General features: G+C 42.5%; 1 protein-coding gene across 1 annotated transcript in view; it reads left to right on the forward strand.

The window, feature by feature from the left end:
- FBXW10 (F-box and WD repeat domain containing 10) overlaps positions 1 to 17239 on the forward strand; it is a 272397-nt gene that overhangs the window by 32838 nt on the left and 222320 nt on the right. Inside the window, exon 2 of the mRNA XM_078650857.1 lies at positions 681 to 881. Coding sequence (XP_078506983.1) covers positions 681 to 881 — 201 coding nt within the window. The remainder of the gene's footprint in view (positions 1 to 680; positions 882 to 17239) is intronic.

Below are 17239 nucleotides of genomic sequence, written 5' to 3' on the forward strand. Positions count from 1 at the left end.
TGGAGATGATTGTCGATATCTGGTGTGAGTATGCTTTAGATAGTTTGAACATTTTCACCAGAAAATAAATACTGATAAACTGACCGCGTGAAAGAAATGTGAGGTGGATTTTTTTAAGTATATGTTCGACTTGGGTTTTTAGTTACTCTGGATGTTTGTATGCTCCTAAACTAATGCCTTTACTGATATATGGTTTTTGTGAAATGCAGCATCTGCCATTTTCATGTCATCTTGGCCTTAGTTTTTTACAATAATTGTTTCATGCCTTCGTGGAGGAGGCATGATAGAGCGGAAATATGTTGAATGTGAATTGAAAGGCATGGCAAGTTCACTAGATGCACTACCCAGCATATAGGTTCACCTGATGGGACAGGTTCTGCCCAAGTTCTGCCATGGTTTCTGAAGCCTAGTCTTGCTGGGAATTATCCCTATTTTCCTGTGATCCATCTGTGTGTGGGAAACGGCAGTCAATTGATCCACCGCCAAGTCAATCTCCTGTTTCAGCGTTGGCCCTCGATAATGTTTATACGTTTAGATTGAATGGAGTCTCAGAAAAAAGATGTATTCTGCTGCCATTCAAGTGACAATCAAAGTTCTAATCATCTTTGCCATTGACATACTAATGGTTAGAGTTCCTGTGTTTATAAGGGTACAATCTTTCTTGTTATTGCTGTTTTCAGAAAGACATACCACAGAAGATGACAAAGTCTCCATCCCCGAATCTCACTACACCTATAGGACTGATGAACACCCTGAGCTGGAGATGTTGGTACAAGCCTGCCCGGAATATCAAGAGATAACATCAGACATCCTCTTTGAGCATTTCACATCTTTAATCCCAGTGGACAAACCCAAACCCAGTGAAGAAATCAGGGGCTCTGGTAAGGATTTGACATCAATCCATGGGTTTTTCTTCCTCTGCTTCAGCAAAAGCCTTATTTGCTCATTTTGTAAACAATGCTTATCCAAGCCTGGTCCTACTCTATGTATGGGGTTTTATCATGGTATTTTATGACTTTCCTTGTTGATTTAATAATCCATATGTCCCAGAATGTATGTTTATTTTATCATTGGCCACCATATTTTTGTAATTTGCTATTATTTCAAATGGGTAATCGTAGATACTATTAAAGCAATAATGAGTCTTTCAATTCATGTTGGGTGCTATGTAAATTGTCTGTCATACCATTACGTTTGTTGTTTTTACTAATATTATCATCACCATTTTTAGTGTATTTTAAGGAGGCTAGCATCAATTGGTGGACATGCACAGTATTCCCCCTCTAGTTTTGTAGTGATAGACAGTAGTTTGTCAATATTTGCTGTTTTACTTATTTTTCACTTTCCTGTGCGATTACATTTTTTATTTCTTTTGTAAAGTGCACATTGTGTTGGGGTGGTTACATTTGATGTTTGTTTCTCATGCTGCCCTTGGGGCAGCCTTTGTGTAAAGTGAATTTTCTCACAGGAGGAAGCACTGGAGCTGACTCCAAGCTAGATCACCCACAACATAGGCAAAATAAAGTGTGAGATCTCACTGAAACAGCAATCAAAGACAGACAAAGGACAGGCCTGGAAACGTTCTCTCTTTGGGAAGCAGAATCTGCATTACCACCCCTCACCCTGCATCCACCAAATGACAGTCCTCAAGAAGACCAATTTGCATCCTTAATTTCAAAGGGTCTCTTGGAATTTCTACAGATATCCTGATCCCTCCCTCCTCTCTTAAGTTTCTTGGTGTCCATGTTCAAGTTACAGGAATACATGCAATACACTCTCACTGTCTGGAAAGCTATCCTTACCCCATCATGTGGTAGTGTACAGACTGTGTGCCCGTTTCTAGGGCCTACCAAAAGAACCTAATATAGTACTAACTTGCATGCAAATAATGATGTACTCTTCTACAGTTTTACATCCTCAGACTGTATACTTTCTCAGAACTCTATGTTCCTAAAACCCTGCATGAAAAATTAGACCTTGATTTAATACGTCTGATTGTCCTTTCTCTTTTTTTCTTTGCAAGACCCTCTCCTTACTTTACATCCACTGCATGCCTCCTCTCTCCGAGTACATCCTACTCTAAGTCATGTTTGTGGTTTCATTGATCGTTCTGTTTCTGCAAATTTGCCCTACCTCATCTCAAAGATCATAACCTGTCTTCCTTTGAAAGCCATACCATCCTACCTAGGCATACCCAATCTCTCATAGCTCCTCTATAAATTCCACCAACCAACTACATGAACTCACATAATGCCCCACTAATGATCACATTTAACTACTACTAATTTAATCCACCACAAAGACACTGGAATAAATGCATGTAATGGTCTCCTTCTGAGCATATGGCTAATCTCAATAACCAACAACAAACAAGTAACCATTGGATTAGTCATTAAACCTGGGTTCCGGGGCAGTGTGCTGTCTAGTGTAAAGTGTTCCAATGCCGAATCACTGGCAGGAAGCACTATGTAAATGCAATTACAATATATAATTTTGATATTTATAATGTTTTTGAGAAGAACCCTTTGGGATTAGTGAATGGGTGTCAGATGAGTGAGTTTCTGCACACACGTGATAACTCATATTAAAATCAGTGTAGATTATAAAACTGATGAGAGAATGATCTTCAGAGGATACGTTCTTTTCCCTTCTCTATGAATAACCAATATAATGTACTAGAACTGTTTATAGTACCAGGGCTCGCCATTACGCTAAAAAATAATTGTGCAAATGAGTATTAATCCATTGGGTACACTCACAGTGGAATGTCTTTCTGGCCAGATCCAAGCCAGCATTTCAGGATAACCAATTACAATGTAAATAGTTCACATTTAATATAACTGTACACATATTTATCTCATGTGGATATAATACAAATCCAACCTTGATCCGGAACACCTCGAGCAATTTTGATCACCAATGATTTAACCATCTTTGTATGTCTTTCTCTAATTATTTCCAGAATTTATAGTTCATTAAAACATACACAATGCATTTCCTTTACACCATGTATTTTCATTATCATCTGCATTCTGTACACTGAGCATGTAATACCAAGATACCCAACACAACTCACCACAAAATCGATGTCCTTTTTATAACAGAAACCTGGACAGACCCTGCATCTGGTCCAGATCTCGTAGCGGCTACGCCCGAGGGATACTCTGCCTTAAAGCAAGATAGACCGCAAAAAAAAGGAGGCGGGCTGGCAATAATTTTTCGTAGCCATCTAACAACTAAAATAGACCCCAGTCCCTCTACCATTTGTGAAGCACTGCATTTTTCGATCCTGCTCACACCATCCCAAAGATTTAAAGGGATCTTGCTATACCGCCCCCCAGGTTCCAGAACAGAGTTTCTGTCATGCCTAGGTAACCTTCTGGAATCCACAGTAGCCGAAGATACCTTTTCCATTCTAGGCGATTTTAACTTTCATTTAGAAAATCACCTAGACAAGGACACTATATCTTTATTGACTGACTTAGAAGCAGCAGGTTTATCACAGCGTGTTCTTAAAGCCACCCATATAGCGGGACACACGCTGGATGGCCTTTTCACTAACCTTCGAAATCTCTCTGTTAAAAAAGACTTCCCCAAGTATGGACCGACCACCACGCAATTATCTTCAGTATTTCCACTGACAGCAAGTCTCCCCCCTATATCTGCCCCAACAAGCCAGATTCGGTTAAAGCATGGAAAAAGACAGACAATCTTCTTAAATCCTAGCTGTCCACTACCCGACCTGATGTCTCGTCAGACTCTAATACTGCCGTGGCCAACTACACCGACTGGCTGCAGAACGCCTTTAATTTGCTAACCCCAAGCAAAACCCTCTCTAAAAATCGAACTTCCCCGTCAGCCCCTTGGTTCATGGAATCCCTTAGGGAACAAAAGAAAGTCTGTAGAAATCGAGAAAGGCATTGGCGCAAATCCTACACTAGTGAAGAAAAACTTCTCTATAAAGACGAGCTTGCCAAATATAAACGTTTGATTGCACAGGAAAAAAGCAAATACTATGTTACTCAAATTGAACTAGCAAAAAATTCTAATAAAAAGCTTTACCAGGTAGTGTCTAAACTATCAGGTCACACACCCACCGTTTCCATAACCCCTTCCCAGTCACTGTGTAATTCCTTGGCGGACTACTTCTTCAATAAAGTGAACGATATCTATGCTGAATTCGCGTCACACGCCAAGTTGGCCGACCAATCTCTGAACAACAGTAAAACAGATTACTGTCTGAAGCAATTTGAAAACACCACCTCTGATGAAATTCTTATCACAATGACCTCTATAAAGTCAGGATCGGCTAATGACCCATGCCCACCGGACACACTTACTCCTGTTGCTGAGCAGGTGGCAGCTGCTTTAGCCAACATTTTCAATGCGATGTTTGCTTCTGGTACCTATCCCACCATCTGGAAAAAGACTATTCTAAAACCAATTTTAAAAAAACCCAACCTGGACCCAGTCGACACTAAAAACTACAGGCCAATAGCCAGTCTACCCTTCCCAGCCAAAGTTGTAGAAAAACATATGAACACTCAACTTTCTAAGTACATAGAACACTACCATCTCTTAGACGGCACTCAATTCGGATTCCGCAAAGGCCATGGAACAGAGACCGCCTTAATTAAGGCATCAGAGGATATTAGAATTATCCTGGACCAGGGAGGAACAGCAATACTCATCCTGCTGGACCTCTCAGCGGCCTTTGACACGGTCGATCACACCATTTTGATCGACCGTGTCACTAAAATGGGGATCCAACAAAAGGCTAGAGAACTGTTGCAATCCTTTCTCACCAACCGCACTCAGTCAGTCAATCTAGGCAATTTCCACTCTGCCCAATTAGCCCTACCATGTGGGGTCCCCCAAGGCTCATCCCTGAGTCTGACACTTTTCAATATTTATGTGTCCGACCTAGCCAAAGTCATCAAGGTTCATGGGATGGGCCTTACCTCTTACACTGATGACACTCAACTGGTGTTGGCAGTAAACAACAATGGAGAAAGGGTTGCAGCTGATTTTCAGAAGGGCATGCTCGCCATCAGCAGTTGGATGGCCAGCAACTGCCTCAAATTAAATTCAGAAAAAACAGAGATCATGATCTTTGGTAAATTACATCCTTGCTGGTCACAAACCTGGTGGCCCTCCTCCATGGGCCCCCTACCGGCTCCAGTAACCAAGGTCAGGAATCTGGGCGTCACATTTGACGATAAACTTAACTTTGACTCCCATGCCAATTCAGTGGCATCTGCCTCATTCCACAAATCACGCATGATTAGAAAACTTCTGCCATTTCTCCCTCTGAACGCTGGAAAAACTTTAGTGAGCACCTTGGTTATGTCCTCCATAGACTATTGCAACGGACTGTTCGCTAACGCCCAAAAGCGGGTCATCCAAAAGCTGCAAACAGTTCTGAACGCAGCAGCTAGAATTCTATCAGGTACACCAACGTTTAAACCCATCTCCCATGTTGTCAAGAACTATCATTGGTTGTCAGTAAAAAAACGGATAAAGTTCAAGACACTTTGCATTGCCTTTAAAGCATCTCGCAACAATGGTCCTGAATTCCTAATCAACCACCTACAAATTCACACACCCAGTCGGGCACTCCGCTCATCCACTGCCCTTCTGCTAATGGTGCCACGCACTAAAACAGCCTCCTGGGGTGACAGAAGGTTCGTGGTCACCACGGCTAAACACTGGAATACGGTCCCGCTGGAGATCAGATCCTGCCAATCTCTTCTCACATTTAGAAGAATGTTAAAAACCTGGTCTTTTAATCAATAAGCTCACTATCAGGATCCATCTACTGCAGTCTGTAGCGCAGAGACACCCCCGGGTATTTGTGCATTCTACAAATCGCAAAAATAAATAAATAAATTCAACACAGTGATCTGTTTGGGTAGTATTAGTTATACATGAAGGCAACTAATTTGGGTAAAAAAGTAGGTTTTGGTGGCGTTTTATGATGAAGATGGGACTGAGGCAGGATATTTTACAGTTGGTGAGCCATAGCTTTGTTACATAAGGGGCATATCTGTAAATTGTAGCTGTATGAGTTAGATGTCCCTTTGGAAAGAATTCACAGATTAGGATAGTTTTTCTGGGGACTATGGCGTGATTTTACTGATGATTAGGTGGGCGACTCCCTGATAACCATTTTTAAAATTAAATGCAGCAATTTGCCTTTGATGGAGGCTTGGAGTAAAAGCCAAAAGAGCTTTCTAAGAATTGATGTTGAGTCTGGCAAAATAATTTTGGGCCTTTCACAAGATTTTGTATGGAAGATTTCACTTAAAAAAAAAGTAGATCAATGCAAAGAGTCTTGCTCTTTTGTATTTCCCGCTTTAGCCATTTGTGTCCCTCCACAGTTCTACTGCCTCACCCGTATTCTTAGGTATTGTAAATGAGTTCCTCCTATATAGTATGCCCAAATTGTTTGCTTTTTGATCACCTGGTTTTAGACTTTGTAATGTAGGTGAGCCTCACTACTTATGTCTCACCCATGTTAGTCAAATTGTAAATGTACTGTGCATATTTACAGCCAGTGTCCAACTTTTAAGATAAGGCTACTGTGATGGAGCTAGGGAAAGGTGCACTTAGGTCAGTGGTCTTTAAACTTTTTGATGCTGGGACCCCTCCATCAAAATATTTTAGGCATAAGGCCCCACTCTTGTCAAAAATTTCTAGAACCTAGTATTCCTTATCTTTGACAACCATAAATATTCTCCAGAGAAACAGTCAATCTGTGGTTGCACCTCATTAGTGCCAGTTTAACACCCAAATATAGCAATAAGCAACAAAAAGGTAACGGTACAGTTTTACAAAGGGCGTTCTACAGAGCGGCAACATCTGTTGCTGCTTTTTAGTAACATTTGAACCTTTTGAGTAAATAATTTTTTTTTTAAAATTAGCAGATTAAGCGGCAGATGATGGATTATGTGGCAAATGCGGCAAATCTATAATTATGCTAAAATCGCTGTGGCCCCACAATCACATAATTCCAGTGGACCTTGGTATAACTGGTGCTGGTGCTGTAAGTAAGAACATCCGCTGTTTGCTTAATTTGTAGCAATGCTTTATATAGTCAGTTTTGACACCCTCCCCATTTTACGCTTTTATTAACATTTGTGCTTCTTCCCACTCACTCCCCACCATAAAACCGCCGACAATCTTTTCCGAGCATAATCAGGGGTTCTGCTTCCTTGGGTGCTCTTATCCCCATCTCCAAGCTAAGTCATATGCCGGAGTTTTACAATGTGTGTTTTCTTTCTTTTCTGTTAATTTGCTCATTACTTCACCCCATCATTGGTGCTCTTCCGAAGACATGGGTGAAGAGCCGCCCTGTGCCCCTCTAGTTTTCTGACTTTAGATGCAGTTCTCAGCTACCCAACCCCCACAGAGATATGCACAGAATTCTAGGCGGAAGGACATATTTTTTAACTCAGGCAGTGTTCAGCACTTGTTTGATATGGTGCATACCATCCACCCCGAGATAGTGGACAGCAGTAACGTCATTTCTTATCTAAAATTACCACCCCACCCCTTCTTTTGTGTGCTGGCATTTGTTGGCGGGGCAGTGCCGGTCCTCGGCCTTCTGAGGCCCCGGGCGAAAGGGAAGATGTGAGGCCCCTCCAAGTGACATCACAGAAAGTGACTTCGCAGGACTTTTGATCTTAGTTATTTGGCATCAGTGAAGCAAACTAATGTGGATATCAGTAACATGGACAAAAGTAGAGGGAATGGAAAAGAGGTGAGCAAATATCCATGAGTGTAACACTTGCCGTCTCCTTGAATGATTAGTTGGACATGCCCCCAAATTCCAAAGGAACCAGAGGGTCAAGAAAACAGCAGTATACATTTCAGATAAAATTGGCCACAAATAAATGTGGATAAATACAGACGGAAATGCCCCAAAAAATAAATACCATAAAACCGGAAGCCCTATTCATAATGTACCACATCTTACTGTAGAAAAACACACCTCACACCATACAAATTGTATTTGTACCTTTCACTGTAGTTATCAGAATTAAAATACACATCATACCCTGTCAAATAACCATCCATTGCAATATACTTCCTTTGGTGGAAACATCAGAAAGTGGTTACGAGAAAATGAAAGGGGTTCGGATCACACTTCTGTCACATAAAAGGCTTTTTTGAGAGATTTTGAAAATGTAGTGCCTGGCGAAAGGAAAAGAAGGGGGAAACTTCACTGGTCTTTACAATGATCTCCCGAGGCACAATGTGAGTGTTGAATATTGGAGGTAATTCTAAGCCTGTGGGAGGGCCACAACAGCAAATGAGGGAGAGGCACGTATGGCATCAAGCTGGCTCTATTACTATAGAGGCTATTTGTGACACATGTGGCACTCTTGGAATATATATGTTTGAAGAAGGTATTTCAGTGGCCTCCTGGGATGTTTTTTGTTACTTGCTTTTGCATTATTATACAAAATTCTCCATAAAAAATAATAAAACGATGCAAAATGCAAAACCAGCATTTAGCAATATATATTATGGCAACATGTGATTTTTGTATTCATTTAGCAGGCAAGGGCAAATTTTGTGTAAAAAAGTGAAAATAAGGCAAGAGCGCCAAACAATGGCAGCTCGCTTTCTAGTTGTTGGGGGTTTTCCGTGCTACAATTTGGCATGAACATGGCGTGATTACACCATGTGGCATAATGGGGTAATTTGGGAAATTTTCGTAACACGTGTAACACACAATTAGTCAAAAATACGGGAATATGCTGTAATAACAGAAATATCCAAATGTGACTTAGGAATGACTCAGTAGAGTACTCCTTTCTTTGCTGCACCACAATCGCACTGAGCTACGATTTCATTCTTTGAACTTACAACTGCATGACTACCTTTTTGTAGTGCCGACAAAAAAGGCAAACCTTCAATTGTTGCAGTCTGTTTGAGGGACACAGAAAGACATAGATCCTCATAGATCAAGGGTGGTCACAGTGCCCTAGCATGCCGGAGATTAAATTACACATTGTTCTTCTTAGCATCGATCGATCTTTAGACGACATTTTAACTTAAGTTAAGTGTATATAATAATATATAATACGATGGGTTGAACTGAAGCAAGCAGGTCTCTTACCTTAACGTAGACAGTCTGACTCCACACACGGACTCAACGAGGAGGACGGGGCCCCGTGACGACGTCGTCCGACTCCTGCCTGCAGCCCTGCCCTGCCCACGCGGCCCGCCGCCCGATCCGAGTTAGTAAGTGACTGACTGACTAATGTTCTATTAGTAGCACGTTTTTTTCTGACTTTCAGCCAGTGCCAGGTCACGTATGGCGTGTGCGCATGCTGAGTGCGTCACACTGAGCGGGGGCTGGCCATAAAAATCATGTCCCTGGCCGTCATTGGTAGCGCTTTCGCGCGGTACCAGATTGACAGCCCTGGGACCCACTGCCACTGTCACCTGCATGAGGAAGAAGATTCAAGGCCGGCAACGCCGGCGTCACGTCACCACCACAGGGCACGCACCACCACCACCACCACCACCACCAACCAAGCTAGGTGGTGGGGGGTGCGTGCAGGCGTCTTAGTGTGGAGAAAGAGACCTGGCTGGTAACTGCAAATAAACACACACTCGATATTATTGGACGGAAGAATGCACTGTGCTGTGCTCACTGCGCAGCGCTTTTCCCCATCATCATTTATTTATTCAAGCAACTGTGGGGCCGGCGGCGGGGCCCCCCTGAGCGCGAGGCCCTGGGCAGCTGCCCATACCGCCCATGGCTAGGATCGGCCCAGGGGGGAAGGGGGCATTTAAAAATGCAATTAAGACCCATCCAACAGGATAAGCCCCTCACAAGTTGTATTACTTTCCCTTTTTAACAACAAACCATAAAATGATTTCAAATGGTAAAGGCAGGGAGGGCACAAGCTGTTCCTAACGCAGGCAATGGGCCGTTTTTGCCCCTTTATTAAGAATGCTGTCTGAGTTGTTTCTATTTTATATGCCCGAAGATGCCCTCGCCCCACTGCTGCCCTCCCCAGGATACTCACACCAGGGTTGTGACAAAATCTTTTTTTTGCTCTTAAAGAAACGATGCTTAAATAAACCCACCCCATTCTCTATTTATATTCTAAGCTTTTCTAAGCACTCTGCACCCCAATATTGTCCCGTTCTATTATGTCTCTTCCGATCGCATTTCAAGTGCTATTTTTTTTGTATTTTAAATCCCTTTTCGCACATTCAATACATAGAGCCCTCCCGGCATCTTGAACACATTGCACTACCACTCAAAAACGTCAAGAAAATTTGATCAAGTGAATGCAGTTGCACTCTCCTGAGAAATCAAAGCCAGGCAGACATCTGAACACACCTTTCTGACAGTGTTCTGCCAGCCTGAAAGAAATGCAAATGTTCACAACGAGTCAATCTGCAAATCCTTTACATTTGCAGATTAACTCATTGCACACATTTGCATTTCTTTCACAGGCCAGCAACACACTAGTAGAAAGGTGTCTTTAGCTGACTATGATTCCCCAGCACAGAAGATTCCCGGAATTAACCGTCTGGGAAGTTTTCTTTTATCAAATGAAGAGCGCGACCCCCTTCCCATGCCTCCACGGCCCCCCTGGGGGTCGTGCCCCACAGATTAAAGACCACTGACTTAGATGGTTACAGGTGAACACGAGTGTGTGCTTGTGGGGGCAGCATGTGTGAGACTACTGTCATGCGTAGCCCTCTAACTGTACATAGGTAGCCTGGCGTAGAGAGGCGTAGAGAGGCCATGTTAGATGCAGTCCTGGGTTCGGCCTTATAATATTAGTGACCACTCATAGCTAAGATCAGTAGGGCTTATTGGTTTATCTGTATAATCTCTATGTTAAACACTTAGGGCGCAACCTACCTTAAAGAGCAGTTACCCTTCCCAGAGGCTTAACAAGTCCTGTAAGGTATGCAATTGGGATGAAACATGTGTACCACATTTGAATACGCTGGCCACAAGAACCTATTTATGGGTTGGCCAGAATTTTCACATTTCTTTGGCTCAGCTCAGGATCAAATTTCAGGTTTTTTGCGACCATGCCTGGCAAAGCTAATTTCTCTGCTCCCTAGTAGAGGCAATAAAAGACCTCCGGGACACAAAAGGAGTAATTAACAGTCCATCATGCAGCTCCTGAAAATAAAGGGATGGGGAAGAAAATCTACACCTGGAAATTAGCTGTTCAAGAGTTTGGCCAGCCCAGGCCACTGAACAAAGGAGGAAGCCCAGACCTCCGGACTTAACACAGGAGGGAGCTCACCTTTAAAGTTTTATTTTAGGTTATGTCAGCTAGGAGTTGAGCTGAGGCCCCCAGAATATATGTGAACACAGACCTTTTGACTACACCATCTTGAATTATCCCAGCATGTTGTGCAGGAGGATTTGTAGTGTAGTTCCTATCATCCCAATAGGCTCTGCGCATTGGAATAATATCTTCAATAGTATAGACGTAGGACAGAGGTTAACTAGGTCTTCTACTGTCGATATTAGACTTAAAGTTTAGTGTTTGCCAGCTAGCTCAGAGTTCTCTAGAAACTTTCTCGAATAGACAAGGAGGAGTTTAACTTCCCTGGATAGACAAGAAGGGATTTAGTTTCTGACAACCATAGAACATGACAACTTTGCTCTCCCCTAATCAAGAGTGTATCTCTAGAGTCGTGTGAAAACAAAAGACAACTTATTTTACTCAGTCAGTTCAGTGCCTTCTTAGTTTCACCAGATTGTAGAGAAAAGGAAGAGACGGGCGTGTTCAATAAAAAGATGTTATTTATTGATCAGTCTCTTTTCTCATACAAGAGAAATGAATCGCTATTATTGCAATACTTAGAGTTAAGTAAAGTGCATACAGTAATAACAGAATTATAAAATAATACTGTAAAAGCATTGATATGGTTTCTTAGCCATATGATACTTAAAATGGATAAAATAGATACATACATATATACATTGACTAATCGTACTCAACTGGTGCTTCTAACTACGCCTACCCCAATGTACCTGACCTAAGCCTAATACGTGGCGGGAGTAGATAAGTAGCAGTTTAAGTTAAGTTTGTTTTGCCAAGGGTCTGCTTCAAGAATTCTCTACAAAGGATGATTCAGTTCAGTACCTGGGATTTAGAAGGCTGGAGGGCTGGTATCTCTATCTCAGGTCTTGATATTCCAGCTGCCTGCGAGGGCGGCTTGGAAGCGCCGGAGCTGGATTTCTCGGCAGGAGAAAAGGCAGCGTCTCTCTCTCAGCGCGTCAGAAAGGAGGGGCAGCGTCTGTGGGCTTCGCTGTCAGCTGGGCTCCTCGGCAAGTCTCGCTGCTCCAATCTTGTCACCACCTCGTGTGTTTGCTTAAGGCAATGTCGGTATTATTTATACCTGAAAGGTGCCGGGATTGACGTAAGGATGGACATAAATACGTCAATAAGGATGTCATACGAACTTGATCGTTCGCACATTCTTTACTGAAGTTCTCGGCTAAATCAAAACAATGGCTTTGGGGATTTCCCAGATCGTGGTAGGTTTGATTTGTTTTGAGAACACCGTATGCCTATTAGGGGGCTGGAGGAATAGTGCTTGCCTAATGATGGCATGCGCTATGACCTAATCAGATAACGGGCTTCTGTGCCGTTGTGTGGCTAATCAGATAACGGATTTCTGTGCAGTTGAATGGCTGCTAGTTAATTATTAATCAGACAAGGGTCAGAAACAGGGGGATCGATACAGTACCCATAATAAATACACCACTCCCACTCCACGTAGTCTATGTCCATATTTACAAGTCTAGGCATAGTAAACATACTAGTAGTGCATGTGTATACCGAACCACCCCAAAATACAATCATTTGCATAATGAAATTTGGAAATGCAAAATACACGAAAAGATGAGTATAATTACTATATGCACTTCAAGCAGTATAATAAATGCTAAATCTAAACGCATATTTTTGAAATAAGCATGAATGAAATGCGGAAATTACACATGAAATGGCTCTTAATACAGAAGAAAAAGTCGAGACCATCTCATCACAAATTCATAATACTCGTGAATATGCTAGAGGGTAGCTAAAGTGTCTTGAGTAGCTAAATATAGAAATTTTGTTCTCTAAGAATAGTCTTACTTTAAGCAGAAGATAAGTGTCCCAAAAAATCGTAAATATTTTGGAATGGAAGGGGAAAAATGTCTCGCTCTCCGTAAAAACTGGTGAGAAAATTTCTTATTGCTTAATTTTCAAAGTTGAAGGCCAAATTCAGGGTGTAGGGAACGCCGTGTGCTAGTTTGTTCAAAGTCATTCTTTCTGCTCTGGTGAAAACATCATATTGTTGAGACTTTCGAAAAAACTGTCAACTGCTTCTTGTGAAAGTTCCACTAACTCGGGTAAATTTTGTAACATGCATTCATGAGCATGATTGCCTTCATTGATGTTTCGATCAGCATAGCTGACAGAAGGTTGTACCTGATCGATGCTGCTTTCATCTTGTACTTCACAACTCTTCAATCGTAGTGGTGAAGTCTCCACGAATGCCGTCATCAGGATTGGTAGCCGCTGGGGACAGCACAATGCATGAGCCGTTACCGGACCCAACAAAGTCTCTGCGTCCATTGGCACATCCGATTGTAGTGTCAGACAGGTGTCCAACACGCATTCTTCGCCGCATAGCAAGCACCTTAATACAGGCATAACACAACTTTGCCACATCGGTCTGAATGAAAGAAACCAAGTCATGTTCAAATCTCGTAGCCGTGCTAGTCCAAGGACTTTAGTTATGCGGTCCCGGTAGCCAATAGCTCGGATTGTTTCTTCCATTATCGCTGGTGTCTTGTCTGTGACGTGGTTTGCCATAGCGAAGTAACAGGATCAAAAATAGGATGCCTGCCACTAGTCCCAAAAGGAGAGGAAGTCCGCCAAAGATGGAATGGACAAATTCAGGAAAAATACCCAGGATGGCTTTGAATGGGGTTAAAGCTCCTGAAAACACTGTCTTAAATACACTCGCGATTCCGCTTGTATCAGAAATATTTAAGATTTCGCTCAGTATTTCTGCGAAATGTATGGGGTTGATAACAGTGAATGAATCTCAGCAGTTGTCCTTGCAACTTGGAGATCATACGTTTCTTTTGATGACGTTAACATGGTTGGTGTCTGTAGGAGCACTGTCTTCATTCTGCTTAAAGTATCAATTCGAATAGAAGAAATTTTCAAACTGGGCCACAACCTTGCCTCCCTGTCTCGGGCATTGTTCGGCAACAATACTCGTTCACAGCACATGACCTTCCTAGTCACGGTTATGAGATAAGGTTTTCCGGGCAGCAGACTGCAACATCTGCGATCTACAATTAGAATGTAACTCCCATTCGAGAGTCTCTTAAAGAATGGTTCTATTTGTGTTGCAGGTGTGCCTACCTGGTGACATGAAAGGTTATTTGAGTTCCCTTCACATGCTCCATGTAAACTAATACCCTGACACAAAAGTGTGCCGCTTAGTGACCTTTCACAATTATTGCCACTAAGGAACACACTTTGTCCTTTATTACTAACACATGCGTGTGTATAGGGCAAGTTCCATGTTGACTTAATGTATCCTTTACCCAACCTTTCATACTGGCCTGCCTGTATATATTTTTGGCAGTATTGAAACTGGAAAGTTGTTATCGGAATATTTATTATCCCATGTATTATCCATTCAATGACAGGTCGTTCTGACATTGTCAATGGTAATCTCTCAAGTTTTTCAATGCTCAGAATTGTATAGTCAGCACCCTTCTGTGCCAAACTGATTTGTTTATCAGTAAGGTTAAAGATATTAAATAGTGACGTTGTGTTGATTAAACGCCAAGGCACATAGCCTGGACGCAGATTTTGTAACGTCCAGCCAAGCTGTACAATAGAACGCAATTGGGACTGACCGTGTTGTAACATCAGTAAGTCTTGCGATATTATATCGATTGCTGAAGATACAATAATGTCCAGTGAATATATTCTGGAGGACAGAGTCATTAACCCATTGTCCACAACAGAAAGTGATTTTTCCAAATTAATACGGTCAATTTCCTGTATTTTTTCTGCTGTCTCAATTTGAGTTACTTTCCAAACTTCATTGTAAGCTGCATATATAGAGGCCGCTATGAAACGTTTTTGACGCTGTTTGCGTGGTCCCATAATGAAATCACGCAAGTCAGCACCTTCTTGAAGTAAAGTTAGGTGTTGCTTAATTTCTGCCAGTGTGGATGTTTGTAGCCATTGAAGGCAGAGCTTGCCCACACTGTAAGTAGTTACTATCCCTGGATGTTGTCTTTGGGAATATCTAGGGTCTGGCCTGGTCAATTTGAACCCCTGTATTTTGTTCAGGAATCTGTCTTGACAGTTATTTGTGTCTGTGGGCCAGATCAACCATTGTTTCCAATCAGGATGTGTTCTGTTTTGGTTTAAAATATGGTTTACGTCTATCTCAGCATCTATAGAGCTATTACTGTGCGTTGTTGGCTTTGGAATAGACGGTTTGTTTAAGTCTTTGATTTTGGCTAAGCCAAGACAGGTAGTTTGTTGAATAGTGTCATTCAAAAATATAATTTGTTCTGGGATCATGCAGGCTCTGAACAATGATTCTATACCTTGTACTTGCCAATCTTTTGTACCCCAAACAGTTTTTGTTTCAATGTTACTGTTCCAGAAATCAAAACCAAATGTATTCATTTGCTCAAAAAATGAATCTGAATATATCAATTTTGTGTTGGTAAGCATGGTCTTCATACCTGTCTTATTTGACAATTTGAAATAAAATGTTTCTGCATTACTTGTGTTAAACCATGAAAAGTATGAATATTTATCATAAAATGATTTGGAACTACCCTTTGGTGGAGTAGCACAATGTTCCCATTGGTTATAATTTAAAACATTTCTAGGTTGTGCAGATTTATGGAGATAATGGTTACCATAGTGGTTGAATGAATGAATGAATGAAATTATTTGTAGAGCGCACGATGGCCAAAGCGGCTTCCTGGCGCTGAGAGCTCTAGAGGACAGAACAGACAGGGCCAGGAGGTTTAGCGGGGGTAGGCCAGGGCAAACAGAAAAGTTTTTAGCGCTTTACGAAAGTGTGAGAGAATGGGGATAGAACGCAAAGAAAGAGGAAGGGAGTTCCAGAACCGGGGAGCAAGAACAGAAAATCTAGTTCCACCAGTGCGAGATTTGTGGAAACGGGGAACAGTGAGGAGGGCAAAAGAGGATGAACGAAGAGTGCGGGCAGGGATGTGACGAGAAATCAGAGAATTGATGAAAGCCGGTGCAGAGTGATCAAGGGCCCGATAAACAAGGCACCCTAGCTTGAACAAAGATCTCTGCAGAATGGGTAACCAGTGGAGGGATTTAAGGACAGGAGTGATGTGATGGGTTTTGGGTAAGTGAAAGATGAGACGGGCAGCCTGATTTTGGATAGCTTGAAGGCGGCGGGTTTCGTAGGCAGGAATGCCTGCGAACAAGCTATTGCCATAATCCAGGCGGGAAGTGATAAGGGCAGAGATAATGATTTTAAGAGAGTCCAGAGAGAAAAAGCGGGACATTTTTCGGATGAGCCGAAGGGAGAGGAAGCAAGAGGACACCACGGCGCTGACCTGGCCGTGCATGGACAGGTCCTGACTGACTTTGATGCCCAATGTTTTAACGGAGGGAACCGGAGTGGGAGGGGGGCCAAGAATAGGGGGCCAGAAGGCAGGGGACCAAAGCCTGGATGAGCCGCCAATCAAGACAAGCTCAGTCTTATCTGATTTGAGCTTGAGGTGGTTGGCGCCCATCCACCCAGAAATAAAGACCATAGTGGAATAGAAGAAAGCTCGAGAATGAGAAGAAGAAGAAAGATCAAAGACGAGCTGGAGGTCATCAGCGTAATTATACACAGAGACCCCCAGCTCAAGAAGGGAAGAGATAAGTGGATGGATGTAAAGATTGAAAAGAAGGGGAGAGAGGGAGGAACCTTGGGGAACCCCACAGGGCACCGGAAAGGGGGGAGCGGAAAAACCGGGGAGGTGAACAGCTTGAGAACGTCCTGTCAAGAAGGACGTGATCCAAGAAAGGGCAAGGCCTTGTATGCCCGCTGCGCTGACACGGTCCAAAAGAATGTTATGGTCGACCGTGTCAAACGCAGCGGACAAGTCGAGGAGAATCAAAGCTTGGGGAGAGTTGACGTCGGCCTTGGCTTTAAGCTCGTCAAGGACGGCAAG

The sequence above is a fragment of the Lissotriton helveticus genome, chromosome 7 (assembly GCF_964261635.1).
Source record: "Lissotriton helveticus chromosome 7, aLisHel1.1, whole genome shotgun sequence".
Lineage (NCBI taxonomy): Eukaryota > Metazoa > Chordata > Amphibia > Caudata > Salamandridae > Lissotriton > Lissotriton helveticus.